Genomic DNA, 20418 nt, shown 5'->3' with positions numbered 1-20418 from the left:
GGGGAAGATGGCCGCCGGGGACTGGGCTGTATCCTTGGCATGGGGGTCAAAGGTTACAAGGAGACGGACCAGCCGCAGCCGAGCGGCGGACCGGCCCCGACGGGCTGATTGGTCTCGTTGTGCCCCCTCCAACTTATTGCCGGGTGTGGGGAATGGGAAAGGGGGGGGGCTTAGACTACCACTGGGCGGCACCCATCGCCTGCGATAGGAGCCGGGCGTGACGAAGGGAGGGCGTGTGGGCGTCGGATGGAGAGGAGAGGGGTTGGCGGTGACCCGGAGAGGTGTGGGCGTTGGGTGACGGGAAGGGGGAGCGGTCGGACGGGCACAGCCACAGGACGACGGTGCGCCTCGGTCACGGAATCATGGTGGCCACCGCCAACCCGGCAAGCCAACTGGGGGATTTGGGGCGGGGGGGGGCGGTGGTGAGCACCCTTAGGCAGCCCTAACTAAACCCCAACCCCCTTTTTTTATCCATCTTTGAGTCCCTCCACTGACATAAATACTCTGGAGTTGGCCTCAGGACCATTGGTGAGGGGAGAGGGCAAAGGTTGCTCATGGAGGGATTGAGGTGACAAGGGGGCGGAGCCCAAGCGACGGTTGGGGGAAGGGGGGCGGGGCCGGAGCGACCGTTGGAGCGCGAGCGGAGCGCGAGCGAGCCCGACTGCCCCTGGAAACTCCCTCCCGCCCTTTCACGCAGGGCGGCGGACGTCATTGCGGGGCGCGTCGAGGGACGGGGCCCGGCCCAGGTTGGGCACGTCACTGCGGGGCAGAACGCCTGAGGGCGGGGCGGGGCGAGCACGGGCCAATGGGATCGGACGGGGTGCGAGCGTGGTGACGTGTGTGGGGTGGGAGCGCGGTGAGGTCACGAGCCGCGGCGCGGGCGATGGCGGCGCTGAGAGCGGGCACAGCAGGTTGACGCTCAGACCGATAATTTTGTTAGATATGACAGGGGAAGGGCAGGTCTCTCACACCGGTCTTACATTTGACACATATCGAGTGGGAGGGAGAAGTGAGAGGACGGGGGGTGGGGGGTTGAACCGCAACATGTTCAGTCGGTGGAAACGGCTGTCGATGACGTCATTGCGGGGCACGCCTGCGGGGGCGGTTCACGGCGACCGGAACCGACGTCATTGCGGGGCAGGGCTCGTCCAATGACGGCAGAGAGTGGACCGGCGTGCGCGGTGACATAACAGGCGGGGTGACGTCAGTTCCGGGGACCAGAGGACAGTCACTCAAGATGGCGGCGCTCAGAGTGGGCACAGGAGGTTGTCTCTGAGAGGCACATTATGTTATAGAGAGAGACTATATTATACAGGGAGGGGGATGTGTCTCACTGATACTGTGTTATAGATATATATTATAGAGATGGGGGAGGGGAGATGTCTCTCAGACTGAGACTGTGTTATAGATATATATTATAGAGATGGGGGAGGGGAGATGTCTCTCAGACTGATACTGTGTTATAGATATATATTATAGAGATGGGGGAGGGGAGATGTCTCTCAGACTGAGACTGTGTTATAGATATATATTATAGAGATGGGGGAGGGGAGATGTCTCTCAGACTGATACTGTGTTATAGATATATATTATAGAGATGGGGGATGGGAGATGTCTCTCAGACTGATACTGTGTTATAGATATATATTATAGAGATGGGGGATGGGAGATGTCTCTCAGACTGATACTGTGTTATAGATATATATTATAGAGATGGGGGAGGGGAGATGTCTCTCAGACTGATACTGTGTTATAGATATATATTATAGAGATGGGGGAGGGGAGATGTCTCTCAGACTGAGAATGTGTTATAGATATATATTATAGAGATGGGGGAGGGGAGATGTCTCTCAGACTGAGAATGTGTTATAGATATATATTATAGAGATGGGGGAGGGGAGATGTCTCTCAGACTGATACTGTGTTATAGATATATATTATAGAGATGGGGGAGGGGAGATGTCTCAGACTGATACTGTGTTATAGATATATATTATAGAGATGGGGGAGGGGAGATGTCTCTCAGACTGATACTGTGTTATAGATATATATTGTAGAGATGGGGGTGGGGAGATGTCTCTCAGACTGATACTGTGTTATAGATATATATTGTAGAGATGGGGGTGGGGAGATGTCTCTCAGACTGATACTGTGTTATAGATATATATTGTAGAGATGGGGGTGGGGAGATGTCTCTCAGACTGCTACTGTGTTATAGATATATATTGTAGAGATGGGGGTGGGGAGATGTCTCTCAGACTGATACTGTGTTATAGATATATTATAGAGATGGGGAGGGGAGGGGGATGTCTCTCAGACTGATACTGTGTTATAGATATATATTATAGAGATGGGGGAGGGGAGATGTCTCTCAGACTGATACTGTGTTATAGATATATATTATAGAGATGGGGGATGGGAGATGTCTCTCAGACTGATACTGTGTTATAGATATATATTATAGAGATGGGGGATGGGAGATGTCTCTCAGACTGATACTGTGTTATAGATATATATTATAGAGATGGGGGATGGGAGATGTCTCTCAGACTGATACTGTGTTATAGATATATATTATAGAGATGGGGGAGGGGAGATGTCTCTCAGACTGATACTGTGTTATAGATATATATTATAGAGATGGGGGAGGGGAGATGTCTCTCAGACTGAGAATGTGTTATAGATATATATTATAGAGATGGGGGAGGGGAGATGTCTCTCAGACTGAGAATGTGTTATAGATATATATTATAGAGATGGGGGAGGGGAGATGTCTCTCAGACTGATACTGTGTTATAGATATATATTATAGAGATGGGGGAGGGGAGATGTCTCTCAGACTGATACTGTGTTATAGATATATATTATAGAGATGGGGGAGGGGAGATGTCTCTCAGACTGATACTGTGTTATAGATATATATTATAGAGATGGGGGAGGGGAGATGTCTCAGACTGATACTGTGTTATAGATATATATTGTAGAGATGGGGGTGGGGAGATGTCTCTCAGACTGGTACTGTGTTATAGATATATATTGTAGAGATGGGGGTGGGGAGATGTCTCTCAGACTGATACTGTGTTATAGATATATATTATAGAGATGGGGAGGGGAGATGTCTCAGACTGAGAATGTGTTATAGATATATATTATAGAGATGGGGAGGGGAGATGTCTCTCAGACTGATACTGTGTTATAGATATATATTGTAGAGATGGGGGTGGGGAGATGTCTCTCAGACTGATACTGTGTTATAGATATATATTGTAGAGATGGGGGTGGGGAGATGTCTCTCAGACTGATACTGTGTTATAGATATATATTATAGAGATGGGGAGGGGAGATGTCTCAGACTGAGAATGTGTTATAGATATATATTATAGAGATGGGGAGGGGAGATGTCTCTCAGACTGATACTGTGTTATAGATATATATTGTAGAGATGGGGGTGGGGAGATGTCTCTCAGACTGATACTGTGTTATAGATATATATTGTAGAGATGGGGGTGGGGAGATGTCTCTCAGACTGATACTGTGTTATAGATATATATTATAGAGATGGGGAGGGGAGGGGGATGTCTCTCAGACTGATTCTGTGTTATAGATATATATTATAGAGATGGGGGAGGGGAGATGTCTCTCAGACTGATACTGTGTTATAGATATATATTATAGAGATGGGGGAGGGGAGATGTCTCTCAGACTGAGAATGTGTTATAGATATATATTATAGAGATGGGGAGGGGAGATGTCTCTCAGACTGATACTGTGTTATAGATATATATTATAGAGATGGGGGAGGGGAGATGTCTCTCAGACTGATACTGTGTTATAGGTATATATTATAGAGATGGGGGAGGGGAGATGTCTCTCAGACTGATACTGTGTTATAGATATATATTATAGAGATGGGGGAGGGGAGATGTCTCTCAGACTGAAACTGTGTTATAGATATATATTATAGAGATGGGGGAGGGGAGATGTCTCTCAGACTGATACTGTGTTATAGATATATATTATAGAGATGGGGGAGGGGAGATGTCTCTCAGACTGGTACTGTGTTATAGATATATATTATAGAGATGGGGGAGGGGAGATGTCTCTCAGACTGATACTGTGTTATAGATATATATTATAGAGATGGGGGAGGGGAGATGTCTCTCAGACTGATACTGTGTTATAGATATATATTATAGAGATGGGGAGGGGTGATGTCTCTCAGACTGATACTGTGTTATAGATATATATTATAGAGATGGGGGAGCGGAGGGAGAGGCGTCTCTTAGACTGGTACTGTGTTATAGATACGTATTATAAAGGGATCGATGGGAGGGGGGCGTTTCTTAGACTGATATATTATAGATACGTGTTCATTTGGAGGTCGGCATCTCTCAGCCGTTTATTATGAACATATATTATAGAAAAGGGGTGTATCAATTATTATATTTTGGATATGTGTTATAGAGAGGAGGGGGCGAAATAGAGGGACAATGGGAGAGGTAGTGAGGGAGAGAGAGAGATTGTGTCAGGTACAGTGAGTGAGACGGGTGAGCGTGAGTGCGGGAGACTGAGAGAGACTGAAGGAAACCAGGATAGAGAGAGAGAGATGGTGAGGGAGGGAGAGTGTGGGTAGGGATGCAGAGAGTGTGAGAGACCCGAGGGAGACAGTTGGGGAGAGAGAATGTGTATATGAGAGGGGCAGACAGGGCATGAAAGATGCTGTGAGTGAGAGAGAGAGCGCGTGCATGCATGGGAGACAGCAAGACAGGCAGGAAGAGAGAATGAGGGAGAGCATGACAGAGATGTGTGGTGGCTAAGTGGTTGGTGCTGCTGCCTCAGCATCAGGGACCCCGATTCAATTGCATTCAGTCTGTGTGGAGTTGGCACGTTCTGACCAGCATACGCACAGATTTCCTGCGGCTGCTCTGGTTTCCTCCCACAGTCACCAACATATGCAAGTTAAGGTGCTTGGCTGTGCCTAATTGTCCCGTATTGTCCAAGAATGTGCAGGTTAGGGTGAATGAGTTAAGTTAAATTGTCCCCATAGTGCCCAGGGATGTACAGGTTAGGGTGGATCGGCTGTGGGGAAATTGTCCCCATAGTGCCCAGGGATGTACAGGTTAGGGTGGATCGGCTGAGGGGAAATTGTCCCCATAGTGCCCAGGGATGTACAGGTTAGGGTGGATCGGCCGTGGGGAAATTGTCCCCATAGTGCCCAGGGATGTACAGGTTAGGGTGGATCGGCTGAGGGGAAATTGTCCCCATAGTGCCCAGGGATGTACGGGTTAGGGTGGATCGGCCGTGGGGAAATTGTCCCCATAGTGCCCAGGGATGTACGGGTTAGGGTGGATCGGCCGTGGGGATATTGTCCCGTAGTGCCCAGGGATGTACAGGTTAGGGTGGGGTTGGCCGTGGGGAAATTGTCCCCATAGTGCCCAGGGATGTACAGGTTAGGGTGGGATCGGCCGTGGGGATATTGTCCCGTAGTGCCCAGGGATGTACAGGTTAGGGTGGGGTTGGCCGTGGGGAAATTGTCCCCATAGTGCCCAGGGATGTACAGGTTAGGGTGGATCGGCTGTGGGGAAATTGTCCCCATAGAGCCCAGGGATGTACAGGTTAGGGTGGATCGGCTGTGGGGAAATTGTCCCCATAGTGCCCAGGTATGTACAGGTTAGGGTGGATCGGCCGTGGGGATATTGTCCCGTAGTGCCCAGGGATGTGCAGATTAGGATGGGATCGGCCGTGGGGAAATTGTCCCGTAGTGCCCAGGGATGTGCAGGTTAGGGTGGATTGGCCGTGGGGAAATTGTCCCGTAGTGCCCAGGGATGTGCAGATTAGGATGGGATCGGCCGTGGGGATATTGTCCCGTAGTGCCCAGGGATGTGCTGGTTAGGGTGGATTGGCCGTGGGGAAATTGTCCCGTAGTGCCCAGGGATGTGCAGGTTAGGGTGGGATTGGCCGTGGGGAAATTGTCCCGTAGTGCCCAGGGATGTACAGGTTAGGGTGGGATCGGCCGTGGGGAAATTGTCCCGTAGTGCCCAGGGATGTGCAGATTAGGGTGGGATTGGCCGTGGGGAAATTGTCCCGTAGTGCCCAGGGATGTGCAGATTAGGGTGGGATTGGCCGTGGGGAAATTGTCCCGTAGTGCCCAGGGATGTGCTGGTTAGGGCGGGATTGGCCGTGGGGAAATGCAGGGTTACAGCGATAGGTGACTAGATCTCAGTGCGATGCTCTTTGGAGGCTCGGTGCATCTTCAGTGAGCTGAAGGGTCTCTTTCCGCACCATATGGATTTTATAATCGACACGGGGTGAGGATAGAGAGAAACAGTTGGAAGTGTTCAGGATGGGGTATAGGCAGAGAGATGGTTAGGTCAAGAGTTTGAGGAGGTGAATCAGAGTGAAAGGGAGAGTTGTGAGAGTTAGGGAGAGGGGCAGCGATTGAGGGATGCAGAGGGGGAAAGACTAGGTGGGATGGAGTTCAGTGAGGTGGTGGATAAAGATGGGACGAGTATAGCACACTGTCAGCCAGGGATGGAGGGGTGTTTAGTTTCGGCGGGGGAGGTGCTGATGTCAGAGCGAGCGGGCAGTGACTTGGAGAGAGATCGGGCTGGGGTCTGAGCTCCAACTGTTACCACGTTAACTCTTCTGTGTGTTTTCCAGTTCCGAAGAACTGTATCCGGAGCTTACTGACCATCCGAGCAGTGAGTATTCAATCCCACAGGAATCTAACCCTGTGCTGTCCCCGCCTGGGAGAGTTTCATGGGGGGGGGGCATGTAGAGGGAGCTTTACTCTGTCTCTAACCCCATGTTCTCCCTGTCCTGGGTGTGTTTGATGGGGAACAGTTAGGGGGATGTTTACTCAGTATCTAACCCCACGCTGTCCCTGTCCTGGGAGTGTTTGAGGGGGGACAGTTAGGGGGATGTTTACTCAGTATCTAACCCCACACTGTCCCTGTCCCGGGAGTGTTTGATGGGGGACAGTTAGGGGGATGTTTACTCAGTATCTAACCCCACACTGTCCCTGTCCCGGGAGTGTTTGAGGGGGGACAGTTAGGGGGATGTTTACTCAGTATCTAACCCCACACTGTCCCTGTCCCGGGAGTGTTTGATGGGGGACAGTTAGGGGGATGTTTACTCAGTATCTAACCCCACACTGTCCCTGTCCCGGGAGTGTTTGATGGGGGACAGTTAGGGGGATGTTTACTCAGTATCTAACCCCACACTGTCCCTGTCCCGGGAGTGTTTGAGGGGGGACAGTTAGGGGGATGTTTTTTCAGTATCTAATCCCACACTGTCCCTGTCCCGGGAGTGTTTGAGGGGGGACAGTTAGGGGGATGTTTTTTCAGTATCTAATCCCACACTGTCCCTGTCCCGGGAGTGTTTGATGGGGGACAGTTAGGGGGATGTTTACTCATTATCTAACCCCACACAGTCCCTGTCCCGGGAGTGTTTGAGGGAGGCACAGTGTAGAGGAGGAGTAGAGTGGTGCTGAAAAAGCACAGCAGGTCAGTCCGCGTCCGAGGAGCAGGAAAATCGACGGATTCGACAAAAGCCCTTCATCACGAATGAGGCTTGCATCCTAAATGGTGCAGAGATAAATGGGAGGGAGGGGAGTGGGGGACAGTAGCTGAGAGTGCCATAGGTGGATGGAGATGGTGGTAATGATGATGGGGGGGGTGGTGGAGCAGATAGGTGGGAAGGAAGATTGACAGTAGGGACAGGTCATGAGGACGGTGCTGAGCTGGAAGGTTGGAGCTGGGGTAAGGGTGGAGTGGAAATGAGGAAACTGGAGGAACAGTGTAGAGGGAGCTTTACTCTGTATCTAACCCATGTTATCCCTGTCCTGGGAGGGGTTGATGGAAGACGGTGCCGAGGAAGTTTTACTGTGTGTCTTGCTCTGAGGATTTGCACTGTCCCTGTTCGGTTCCAGCCCCCCCGGCTCCCCCAGTGCGTCCTGCTGGCTCCTGTCCTGTCCCGGAATCTCGCTGCTGAGGCCAAGAAGACCTACCAGAGAGAGAAACCCCACATGAACATCGGCACCATCGGCCACGTGGACCACGGCAAAACCACACTGACAGCAGCCATCACCAAAGGTAGAGCGGAACAAGCGGGGGGGGGGGGTTCGTGAGGGAGAGAGTGGGGGAACCTTTCACTGCCGCGGGCTCTCAAAGCTGTGACATTCACTATATTCCAGGCTGAGGGGGGAGAGAGAGAGATACGGGCAGATTCTTAATCCTCAATCGAGGGGGATAGCAGAGAAGGCAGGAGAGTGGAGTTGACCAGGTTCTGCACGGTGGATTAGTTAGTGAAGTTGGATCACAAGGGGAGCTGGACAGAATGAGCTTAACGGTCGGAGACAAGAGGGTGGAGGTGGAGGGTTGTTTTTCAGACTGGAGGCCTGTGACCAGCAGTGTTCCACAGGAATTGGTCCTGCGCTCCCTTTTGTTTGTCATTTATATCAGTGATTTGGATGAGAATATAAGAGGCGTGTTGAATAAACCCCAAGGCTGGTGGACAGGGAAGAAGGTTAGCTAAGATGACAAAGGGATCTTGATCAATGGGCTGAAAAATGGCAGATGGAATTTAATTTGGATAAACGTGAGGAGTTGCATTTCTGTAAAACGGTTAAGGGCATGACTTATACAATTAGTGCCAGGCCCAGGGCCCTGGGTAGTGTTGCAAAACAGACAGGTGTGGGGCTTCAGGTACAACGTTCTTTGAAGTACGCGTCAGAGGTAAACTGGGTGGTTAAGAAGACGTTTAGCACTCCAACCTTTGAGTGTAGCAGTTTGGAACGTTATGTTGAGGTTGTACACGATGCTGATCAGACCTCTCCTGGAATACTGTGTGCAGTTCTGGTTGCCCAGTTATAGGAAGGAGATAGTGAGGTGCTGGAGCTCAGAGGGGAAGAGTGTGGTGCTGGAAAAGCACAGCCGGTCAGGTCAGGCAGCATCCGAGGAGCAGGAGAGTCGACGTTCCTGCTCCACAGACGCTGCCTGACCGGCTGTGCTTTTCCAGCACCACACTCTTTGACAGTTACAGCAAGGACAGCATGAAGCTGGAGAGGGTTCAGAACAGGTTTTCCAGGATGTTGCCGGGTGTACGGAAGGATTGAGTTATAAAGCAAGGCTGGGAGTTTTCTCACTGGAACATAGGAGGTTGGCAGGTGACCTAGAGTTAATGGTAGCTGTCTTTTCCCTGGGGTGGGGGGGTATCTCAAGACTAGAGGGCACAGTTTTATGAGAGGGGGGAGTTTTGAAAAAGACAGAAGTGGTTCATGTGTGGAATGCACTTCCTGAGGAAGTGGGGGATGCGATACAGTTAGAACATTTGAAAGACGTTTCGGATAAGGATGCGAAGAGGAAAGCTTTGGAGGGACATTGGCTGGGTAGAACGACTTTTCAGTTCGGGATAACTGGTTGGCATAGATTGGTCGGGCCGAAGGGTCTGTTTCCACGCTGTGCGACTCTAAACGTGTTGCCCTCCCCCTCTTCCCCTGTGTAGTTCTCGCCGAGGCCGGGGGGGCCAAGTTTAAAAAGTATGAGGACATTGACAACGCCCCCGAGGAGAAAGCCCGGGGGATCACCATCAACGCGTCTCACGTGGAATACACCACCCCCAACCGGCACTACGCTCACACTGACTGCCCGGGCCACGCTGACTACGTCAAGGTGAGCGAACGGCGTGGGGAGAGGTTAATAGGAGCGGCCCCCTGGATTCCCCCTCCCCGGGAAATGGCAGTCAGCCTGGCGCGGGAGAGCAGAGTGCTCCTCCTCCCCCCCCACCTCCCTGCCCCGGGGGTTACATCACCAGGGTGACCCCGCACATACGGCAGAATCTCCATTTCCCCAGGATTGGGAAGAACCACGGGCTGACCCAGTCAGTTGTTCGGAGATTTCAGGGTGGATGGAAAGGAGTAACTCTAGAAGACAGATCAGTCCCTGCTTTCTAAAGGAATTCTGGGGCAGGGGTTCGGGAAGGGGTGAAGCTGGGGAGATGGAGGTCAGCTCTCAGATCAGATACTACTTCACGGGTGTAACAGACTGAAGAGGGGCTGAATGGCCTCCTGTTACTGTGTAACAGGCTCAAAGAAGGGGACGGGCTGAATGGCCTCCTGTTACTGTGTAAAACCAAACTGCAGTGGGGTGGTGTCTCTCTGTATCTGTCCCGTTCCCCCTCACTGTCTGTCTCCCGGTGCTCCGAGCTAGTGAGGACAGGAATAGGAGGATAGAGCTGATGAATGCGTGGCTGAGGAGCGGGTGTATGGGAGAAGGATTCACATGTTTGGATCGTTGGAATCCCTTTTGGGGTAGCAGTGCCCTGTACAAGAAGGCCGGATTGCACCTGAATTGGAAGGGGACTAATATACTGGCCGGGAGATTTGCTGGAGCTGCCCGGGAGGATACTAATGCTACAGGAAGGAGAGAAAGGGCGAGTGGTGTTGGGATAGCATCACAGCTGTGCTGAGGGAGGATATTCCTGGGAATAAATCCAGGGAAGTTATTTGGGTGGAACTGAGAACTAAGTAAGGAGTGATCACCTTATTGGGATTGTATCATAGACCCCCTAATAATCAGAGGGAAATTGAGAAACAAATTTGTAAGGAGATCTCAGCTCTCTGTAAGAATAATAGGGTGGTTATGGTCGGGGATTTTAACTTTCCAGACATAGACTGGGACTGTCATGGTGTTTAGATGGAGAGGAATTTGTTAGGTATGTACAAGAATTGTATAAAGGCAGTAGGAGTATACTTAAGGGGGAAATCAGGAGGGCAAAAAGGGGACATGGGATGGCTTTGGCAAATAGAGTTAAGGAGAATCCAAAGGGTTTTCACAAATATATTAAGGACAACAGGGTAACTAGGGAGAGAATAGGGCCCCTCAGAGATCAGCAAGGCGGCCTTTGTGTGGAGTCGCAGAAAATGGGGGAGATATTAAAGAGGATTTTGCATCAGTATTTACTGTGGAAAAGGATATGGAAGGTATAGAATGTCAGGAAATAAATGGTGATGTCTTGCAAAATGTCCAGATTACAGAGGAGGAAGTGCTGGATGTCTTGAAATGGGTAAAGGTGGATAAATCCACAGGACCTGATCAGGTGTACCCGAGAACTCTGTGGGAAGCTAGAGAAGTGATTGCTGGGCCTCTTGCTGAGATATTTGTATCATCGATAGTCACAGGTGAGGTACTGGAAGACTGGAGGTTGGCAAACGTGGTGCCACTGTTTAAGAAGGGCGGTAAGGACAAGCCAGGGAACTATAGACCAGTGAGCCTGATCTCGGTGATGGGCAAGTTGGAGGGAATCCTGAGGGGCAGGGTGTACGTGTATTTGGAAAGGCAAGGACTGATTCGGGAGAGTCAACATGGCTTTGTGTGTGGGTAATCATGTCTCATAAACGATTGAGTTTTTTGAAGAAGTAACAAAGAGGATTGATGAGGGCAGAGCGATGGATGTGATCTATATCGACTTCAGTAAGGTGTTCGACAAGGTTCCCCATGGGAGACTGGTTAGCAAGGTTAGATCTCACAGAATACAGGGAGAACTAGCCATTTGGATAGAGAACTGGCTCAAAGGTAGAAGACAGAGGGTGGTGGTGGAGGGTTGTTTTTCAGACTGGAGGCCTGTGACCAGTGGAGTGCCACAAGGATCGGTGCTGGGCCCTCTAGTTTACCTCATTTATATAAATGATTTGGATGTGAGCATAAGGGGTACAGTTAGTAAGTTTGCAGAGGACCCCAAAATTGGAGGTGTAGTGGACAGCGAAGAGGGTTCCCTCAGATTACAACAGGATAGGGACCAGATGGGCCAATGGGCTGAGAAGTGGCAGATGGAGTTTAATTCAGATCAATGTGAGGTGCTGCATTTTGGGAAAGCAAATCTTAGCAGGACTTATCCACTTAATGGTAAGGTCCTAGGGAGTGTTGCTGAACGCAGAGACCTTGGAGTGCAGGTTCATAGCTCATTAACAGTGGAGTCGCAGGTCGATAGGATAGTGAAGGCGGCGTTTGGTATGCTTTCCTTTATTGGTCAGAGTATTGAGTACAGGAGTTGGGAGGGTCATGTTGCGGCTGTACAGGACATTAGTTAGCCACTGTTGGAATATTGCGTGCAATTCTGGTCTCCTTCCTATTGGAAAGATGTTGGGAAACTTGAAAGGGTTCAGAAAAGATTGACAAGGATGTTGGAGGGTTTGAGCTACAGGGAGAGGCTGAACAGGCTGGGGCTGTTTTCCCTGGAGTGTCGGAGGCTGAGGGGTGACCTTATAGAGGCTTATAAAATCATGAGGGCATGGATAGGGTAAATAGACAAGGTCTTTTCCCCCTGGGGTGGGGGAGCCCAGAACTAGAGGGCATAGGTTTTAGATGAGAGGAGAAAGATATAAAAGAGACCTAAGGGGCAACTTTTTCACTCAGAGGGTGGTACGTGTATGGTATGAGCTGCCAGAGGAAGTGGTGGAGGCTGGTACAACTGCAACATTTAAGAGGCATCTGGATGGGTATATGAATAGGAAGGGTTTGGAGGGATATGGGCCGGGTGCTGGCAGATGGGACTAGATTGGGTTGGGATATCTGGTCGGCATGGACGGGTTGGACTGAAGGGTCTGTTTCATCGCTGTACATCTCTATTACTCTATTTTTCTCTCTCTACGTATCTCTCTCTCTCTACATATCTCTCTCTCTCTCTCTCTCTACATATCTCTCTCTCTCTCTCTCTACATATCTCTCTCTCTCTACGTCTCGCGCTCGCTCTCTCTCTCTCTCTACGTCTCTCAGCCCCCTCCACAGTCCATCGCTGGCTGACTCTCCTGTGTCTTGCTCCCTCCCTTTGTGCCTGTTGTTGACTCCCTCTCTCTCTCTCTGCCTGGTCCCCACCACAGAATATGATCACGGGCACGGCCCAGTTGGATGGCTGTATCCTTGTCGTAGCAGCTACAGACGGCCAGATGCCACAGACCCGGGAGCACCTGTTGCTGGCCAAGCAGGTAACTAACCGTAAATCTGGTCGTACCACGGGGATGTCGCTGGCCTGTCCAGCCTGTCAGCTCATTGCTCAGGGTGTTCGGGAGGGTCAGGAGTCAGCTATTGGCCTGGGGTGGGTGGGGCAGGGATGAATGGGCGCCGAGGGAGCCCCGCACTGTGGGAGGGTCAGCGCCGAGGGAGCCCCGCACTGTGGGAGGGTCAGCGCCGAGGGAGCCCCGCACTGTGGGAGGGTCGGCGCCGAGGGAGCCCCGCACTGTGGGAGGGTCGGCGCCGAGGGAGCCCCGCACTGTGGGAGGGTCAGCACTGAGGGAGCCCCGCACTGTGGGAGGGTCAGCGCCGAGGGAGCCCCGCGCTGCGGGAGGGTCAGCGCCGAGGGAGCCCCGCACTGTGGGAGGGTCAGTGTTGAGGGAGCCCCGCACTGGGGGAGGGTCAGCGCTGTGGGAGGGTCAGCGCCGAGGGAGCCCCGCGCTGTGGGAGGGTCGGCACCGAGGGAGCCCCGCACTGCGGGAGGGTCAGCGGTGAGGGAGCCCCGCACTGTGGGAGGGTCAGCGCTGAGGGAGCCCTGCTGTCTCTGGTAACGTATGCCTCCTGTGTTGACAGATCGGAGTGGAGCACATCGTGGTATTTGTGAACAAAGCTGACGCGGTGGAAGATAAGGAGATGCTCGATCTAGTTGAGCTGGAGATGCGTGAGCTGTTGTCCGAGTTTGGGTACGACGGGGAGAATACCCCTATCATCCTTGGCTCAGCGCTGTGTGCTCTGGAGGTTTGTACCATCGCCTCTGTCCTGGGCTGGCTGGCTATTATTATCGAGCTATTCCTGTCTGACTTCCAACCCCTGGGAAACAGCTTTGTGTCCAATTAAAACCCCTTTCCCAGCACCATTGTCAGCTCGCAGCTCTGCAGTCCTGCCCCAACCAATCGGGAATGATAGTGGCCCCACAAATATCCCAATCCTCAGTGATGTGAAAATCCAGCGCGCCGGTGGGAAAGACCTTTGGTAGCAGCCTTCAGCCAGAAGTGCCGAGTGGGTGATCCATCTCGGCCTCCTCCAGTGGTCCCCGCAATCACAGCCAATCCCATTGAGAAACAGTTGGGGACGCTGGATACTGCAAAGCCGACAAAGTTCTGGTAATACAGCTGAAGATGTGTGCTCCATCACTTGCCGCTCCCCCGGCCAAGCTAGAGTTACAACACCGCCATCTACCCGACATGCAGGGCACATCCCACCCCCATCAGTCTCCTCTCCATCATCGCGAAGGTGATGGCAGGGGTCATTGACAGTGCCTTCAGGCAGCACCTCCTCACTGACGCCCCGTCTGGGCTCAGCCAGGGTCACTCAGCTCATCACAACTTGGTTCAATACCCAGGCTTGGGGCAAGCAACTTTCACACCACACAAACACCAGGCAATGACCATCACCAGTAAGAGACAATCTAACCATCGCCCCCTTAATGTTCAATGGTGTTACTGTCACTGAATCCCCCCCCCCCCCCCAACTATCAACATCCTGGGGGTTCCCATTGAAAGAGAATCTAACCATCGCCCCCTTGATGTTCAATGGCGTTACCGTCACTGAATCCCCCCTCCCCCCGACTATCAACATCCTGGGGGTTCCCATTGAGAGAGAATCTAACCATCGCCCCCTTGACGTTCAATGGTGTTACCGTCACTGAATCCCCCCTCCCCCACCAGCCCATACGAGATGCCCTCTGAGCCCCCACACCTAACCTGCATCGATATCGGCAGTGCTTTCAGGGCCTGAAGCCTGGGGATTAATCCTGCCCTCTTACTGGCACTGTGCCCCTCACCCCGTGGAGCGTGGTGTTGGGGGGGGGGAAGGGGGTGACTGCAGAGGTTCGTGTAGGCGACTCACGTGGGAGAGGGGCGCGATCAGGGGGTAATAGCCTGCGACGGCCCCGGCCCCCCGTGAGGGAGTTGTAACAGGACACGTCCCCACCCCGAAGCCTTCACTGCGTTTTCCTGCTCCCCAGAATCGGGACGTGGAGATCGGCCGGGATTCCATCCTGAAGCTGCTGGACGCTGTGGACAGCTACATCCCCCTCCCCGACCGGGACCTGGAGCATCCCTTCCTGCTGCCCATCGAGCAGATCTATTCCATTCCAGGTAATCGGCGCTTCGGACTCTGCCCACACCCACCGTCCGCCCCAGCACCGCCGGTATAGTATCCCCTCGCTCACACGGCGTCTCTGGACTCCGGGGTGGGGGAGGAGGTGGCTGATTCCCACCCCCCCAGGAGGGAAGCGGAGCACCACCCCTCTCTCGCCGGGGTGGGGGGTGTTTGGGGTGCTGACTGTCCCCCTGTGCGAGGGGAGATCGGAGGATGGGGCCTGGGGCTGTGTTGTCACTGGGTGATGTTGTGCTGAAAATGTGGTGCCTTATGACTGTATATCCTCCCTGTGTTTTTCTCCCTGTCCAATCCCAGGGCGTGGCACGGTGGTGACAGGCACACTCGAGCGAGGGGTCATTAAGAAGGGCGATGACTGTGAATTTATCGGCCACAACAAAAACCTGCGCTCGGTGGTCACAGGTGAGAGCATTGGCTTTGGCAACACAAGGCGCCGACCCTCCCACAGTGCGGGGCTCCCTCGGCGCCGACCCTCCCACAGTGCGGGGCTCCCTCGGCGCCGACCCTCCCACAGTGCGGGGCTCCCTCGGCGCCGACCCTCCCACAGTGCGGGGCTCCCTCGGCGCCGACCCTCCCACAGTGCGGGGCTCCCTCGGCGCTGACCCTCCCACAGTGCGGGGCTCCCTCGGCGCTGACCCTCCCACAGTGCGGGGCTCCCTCGGCACCCTCACACAGTGCGGGGCTCCCTCGGCACTGACCCTCCCACAGTGCGGGACTCCCCCTCGGCGCCGACCCTCCCACAGTGCGGGGCTCCCCCTCGGCGCCGACCCTCCCACAGTGCGGGGCTCCCTCGGCGCCGACCCTCCCACAGTGCGGGGCTCCCTCGGCGCCGACCCTCCCACAGTGCGGGGCTCCCTCGGCGCCGACCCTCCCACAGTGCGGGGCTCCCTCGGCGCCGACCCTCCCACAGTGCGGGGCTCCCTCGGCGCCGACCCTCCCACAGTGCGGGGCTCCCTCGGCGCCGACCCTCCCACAGTGCGGGGCTCCCTCGGCGCCGACCCTCCCACAGTGCGGGGCTCCCTCGGCGCTGACCCTCCCACACAGTTTTGTGTTTAACCCCCCCCCTCTCCTCCCCCCCCCAGGTATCGAGATGTTCCACCAGAACCTGGACCGAGCCGAAGCGGGCGATAACTTGGGCGCCCTGGTGCGGGGCCTGAAACGCGAGGACGTCAGGCGTGGCATGGTGCTATGCAAGCCCGACTCCATCCGGCCGCACCGCAAGGTGGAGGCTCAGGTGGGTACCTCGGCCGCCGGACCAGGGGGCTGGGCAGCATCGCCCCGGGCCCTGGACCTGCACCTCCCGGGTGGGGGGGAGGTGGGAGGGCTTGGTCCTGTGTCTGAATCCGTGTAACCCCTGCCCGTTCCTTCCCCTCTCTCCCCCCCCACCCCTTCAAGGTGTACGTGTTGAGCAAGGAGGAAGGTGGACGCCACAAACCTTTTGTGACCAACTTTATGCCGGTGATGTTCTCCCTGACCTGGGACATGGCGTGCAGGGTGCAGCTCCCCAAGGAGAAGGTAAGGGAGACGGTTCCCCCACCCCCCACCCTCCCAGAACAGGTCCTCCGCACTCGCATCGCCCACAACCACCCCACCCTCACCCCCACACTCCCAAAACAGACCCTCCGCACTCGCATCGCCCACAACCACCTGCAGGTGGCAATGTGAACACACAAACGTCACACCGTCCAGCCTGTTACGCAGGGACACGAGGCCATTCAGCCCCTCTCCCTCCAGCCTGTTACACAGGGACACGAGGCCGTTCAGCCCCTCTCCCTCCAGCCTGTTACACAGGGACACGAGACCGTTCAGCCCCTCTCCCTCCAGCCTGTTACACAGGGACACGAGGCCGTTCAGCCCCTCTCCCTCCAGCCTGTTACACAGGGACACGAGGCCGTTCAGCCCCTCTCCCTCCAGCCTGTTACACAGGGACAGGAGGCCGTTCAGCCCCTCCTCCTCCAGCCTGTTACACAGGGACAGGAGGCCGTTCAGCCCCTCTCCCTCCAGCCTGTTACACAGGAACAGGAGGCCATTCAGCCCCATTCCTCAAGTCAGTTCCACGGGATGTCAGGCAGGATCTGATGGTCTGTGCCACCCTCCTCCCCTCTTTCTCTACAGGAGCTGGTGATGCCCGGCGAGGACACCAACCTCACCCTGACCCTGCGGCAGCCGATGGTGCTGGAGAAGGGGCAGCGGTTCACCCTGAGGGATGGGAACCGGACTATTGGCACGGGGCTGGTGACGGCCGTGCTGGAGAGTGGGCCGCAGGACGACGTCAACTGGGGCTGAGGGAGTGCCCGACGCCTGGCTTTCAACCCCCCCCTCCCTTTTTATCCGCAGCGAGACCGCCTTCCTGTATACTCCCCCACTGCCAACCCCAGCGACTGAGCCGCTCCTCAGGGGCCACGTGAGATGTGCGGGCGGGACGAGGGGGGGGTGTGCATTCCCTCACCTAGATTCCTCCAGACGTTACTCTGTCAATCCGGTTCCTGGCACCGTTTAATTTAAAGCGTTCGCGATGTGTGTTATATTTTGTAAAATAAATTCGGGCGAAATCCGAGGGCGTCCTTCGCTGTCAACAGGGATGTCTCTGGGGGGTCGGGGGTGATGATGGGGGTAAACCAAACTGTTACGCCGGCCTTAGTCACCTTGCAACCATCAGTTTCTGTGCTACTGAGTTATGGCAGACAGAGACCGTGTAGAGCGGGAGGGAACGGGCAGGGGTTTGGGGTCCATTGGGGACGGTGTAGAGCGGGAGGGAACGGGAAGGGGTTTGGGGTCCATTGGGGACGGTGTAGAGCGGGAGGGAACAGGAAGGGGTTTGGGGTCCATTGGGGACGGTGTAGAGCGGGAGGGAACGGGAAGGCGTTTGGGGTCCCATTGGGGACGGTGTAGAGCGGGAGGGAACGGGAAGGGGTTTGGGGTCCCATTGGGGACGGTGTAGAGCGGGAGGGAACGGGAAGGAGTTTGGGGTCCCATTGGGGACGGTGTAGAACGGGAGGGGACAGGGAGGGGTTTGGGGTCCATCGGGGACAGTGTAGAGCGGGAGGGAACGGGAAGGGGTTTGGGGTCCCATTGGGGACGGTGTAGAGCGGGAGGGAACGGGAAGGGGTTTGGGGGTCCATTGGGGACAGTGTAGAGCAGGAGGGAACGGAAAGAGGTTTGGGGTCCCATTGGGGACGGTGTAGAGCGGGAGGGAATGGGAAGGAGTTTGGGGTCCCATTGGGGACGGTGTAGAGCGGGAGGGAACGGGAAGGAGTTTGGGGACCATTGGGGACGGTGTAGAGTGGGAGGGAATGGGAAGGAGTTTGGGGTCCCATTGGGGACGGTGTAGAGCGGGAGGGAACGGGAAGGAGTTTGGGGACCATTGGGGACGGTGTAGAGTGGGAGGGAATGGGAAGGAGTTTGGGGTCCCATTGGGGACGGTGTAGAGCGGGAGGGAACGGGAAGGAGTTTGGGGTCCCATTGGGGACGGTGTAGAGCAGGAGGGAACGGGAAGGGGTTTGGGGTCCCATTGGGGACGGTGTCACTGGGACCGTTCCAGAGGCAGCTTTGGATATTTCGGGTGGTGTTGAGGGTGAAACCTTCTGGAAGTTTCCCCCTGGGCCCTGTCCATTGCTCAGTCAGCCCGTGGACACTGCCCTCAGGCCAGTTCCATGGAAAGGGTGGGTGGGTGTGAGGGGAGTGTTTGGGTGGATCCTCTCGGAGTGAGCTCCAGAACAATGGAGCTTTGTGTACCGTATGGACAGGGCCCAGCTCTCCTGTTAGCCATGAACCCAGGCGTGTGACTTCCATGTGGACAGGATGCAGGAGCTCAATGCCCTCAGCCTGGTAACTCAGCAGCGTTGTTGTGGTTCTGTTCGCCGAGCTGGGAATTTGTGTTGCAGACATTTTGTCCCCTGTCTAGGTGACATCCTCAGTGCTTGGGAGCCTCCTGGGAAGCGCTTCTGTGATCTTTCCTCCGGCATTTATAGTGGTTTGTCTCTGCTGCTTCCGGGTGTCAGTTCCAGCTGTCTGCTGCAGTGGCCGGTATATTGGGTCCAGGTCGATGTGTTGTCGATAGAATCTGTGGATGAGTGCCATGCCTCTAGGAATTCCCTGGCTGTTCTCTGTTTGGCTTGTCCTATAATAGTAGTGTTGTCCCAGTCGAACTCACATTGATTGTCATCTGCGTGTGTGGCTACTATGGATAACTGGTCGTGTCGTTTCGTGGCTAGTTGGTGTTCATGGATGCGGGTGGTTAGCTGTCTTCCTGTCTGTCCTATGTAGTGTTTTGTACAGTCCTTGCATGGGATTTTGTATACTACGTTGGTTTTGCTCATGCTGGGTATCGGGTCCTTTTTCCTGGTGAGTTGTTGTCTGAGAGTGGCTGTTGGTTTGTGTGCTGTTATGAGTCCTAGTGGTCGCAGCAGTCTGGCTGTCAGTTCGGCAATGCTCCTGATGTATGGGAGTGTGGCCAGTCCTTTGGGTTGTGGCATGTCCTCGTTCCGTTGTCTTTCCCTTAGGCATCTGTTGATGAAATTGTGCGGGTATCCGTTTTTGGCGAATACATTGTAGAGGTGTTCTCCTTCCTCTTTTTGCAGTTCTGCTGTACTGCAGTGTGCTGTGGCCCTTCTGAACAGTGTCTTAATGCAACTTCTTTTGTGTGTGTTGGGTTGCTTTTGTAGTTCAGGACTTGGTCTGTGTGTGTAGCTTTCCTGTGTACCCTTGTGGTGAATTCTCCGTTCGGTGTTCTCTGTACTATCACGCCTAGGAATGGGAGCTGGCTATCCTTTTCTTCCTCTCTGGTGAATCGGATTCCTGTGAGTGTGGCGTTGATGATCCGGTGTGTGTTCTCTATTTCTGTGTTTTTAATTATTACAAAGGTGTCGTCCACATATCTGACCCAGAGTTTGGGCTGAATTTGCCTCACAACACACTTCACACTAATATATGAACAAATCAACGGTACACCCATGGGCTCACCCACCTCTGGACTCCTAGCAGAAGCAGTAACGCAAAGGTTAGAACAAACAGTCTTACCGCAAATTCAACCCAAACTCTGGGTCAGATATGTGGATGACACCTTTTGTAATCCTTAAAAAATGCGACCACTAGGACTCATAACAGCAGCCAAACCAACAGCCACTCTCAGACAACAACTCACCAGGACGAAGGACCCGATACCCAGCATGAGCAAAACCAACGTAGTGTACAAAATCCCATGCAAGGACTGCACAAAACACTACATAAGACCAACAGGAAGACAGCTAACAACCCGCATCCATGAACACCAACTAGCCACGAAACGGCA

General features: G+C 54.1%; 1 protein-coding gene across 2 annotated transcripts; it reads left to right on the top strand.

Moving 5' to 3' along the window:
• Positions 1-847: 847 nt before the first annotated feature.
• Positions 848-17704, top strand: tufm (Tu translation elongation factor, mitochondrial). 2 transcript variants are annotated; one of them, XM_060822919.1, is made up of 11 exons: positions 848-911; positions 6661-6701; positions 7931-8093; positions 9505-9671; positions 12878-12982; positions 13581-13745; positions 14974-15106; positions 15426-15530; positions 16211-16362; positions 16524-16643; positions 17244-17704. In XM_060822919.1, the coding sequence occupies exons 1-11, from the start codon at positions 884-886 to the stop codon at positions 17412-17414; spliced, it is 1350 nt and encodes a 449-aa protein (XP_060678902.1). In that variant the 5' UTR covers positions 848-883; the 3' UTR covers positions 17415-17704. The 2 variants fall into 2 exon arrangements, with proteins under 2 accessions (XP_060678902.1, XP_060678901.1); XM_060822918.1 differs by lacking the exon at positions 848-911 and adding an exon at positions 1192-1265.
• Positions 17705-20418: the final 2714 nt, after the last annotated feature.

Source organism: Hemiscyllium ocellatum, unplaced genomic scaffold (genome assembly GCF_020745735.1).
Source record: "Hemiscyllium ocellatum isolate sHemOce1 unplaced genomic scaffold, sHemOce1.pat.X.cur. scaffold_2674_pat_ctg1, whole genome shotgun sequence".
Taxonomy (NCBI): domain Eukaryota; kingdom Metazoa; phylum Chordata; class Chondrichthyes; order Orectolobiformes; family Hemiscylliidae; genus Hemiscyllium; species Hemiscyllium ocellatum.
The sequence above is the reverse complement of the archived record's forward strand: the minus strand, read 5'-3'. Positions and strand labels throughout refer to the sequence as shown.

Excerpts from the sequence above, each read along its gene's own strand:
- tufm (XM_060822919.1), top strand. The coding sequence starts at position 884 with ATGGCGGCGCTGAGAGCGGGCACAGCAG. Across the intron at positions 912-6,660 it reads GCTGAGAGCGGGCACAGCAG|TTCCGAAGAACTGTATCCGG; the intron begins GTTGACGCTCAG and ends TGTGTTTTCCAG. Across the intron at positions 9,672-12,877 it reads GCCACGCTGACTACGTCAAG|AATATGATCACGGGCACGGC; the intron begins GTGAGCGAACGG and ends TCCCCACCACAG.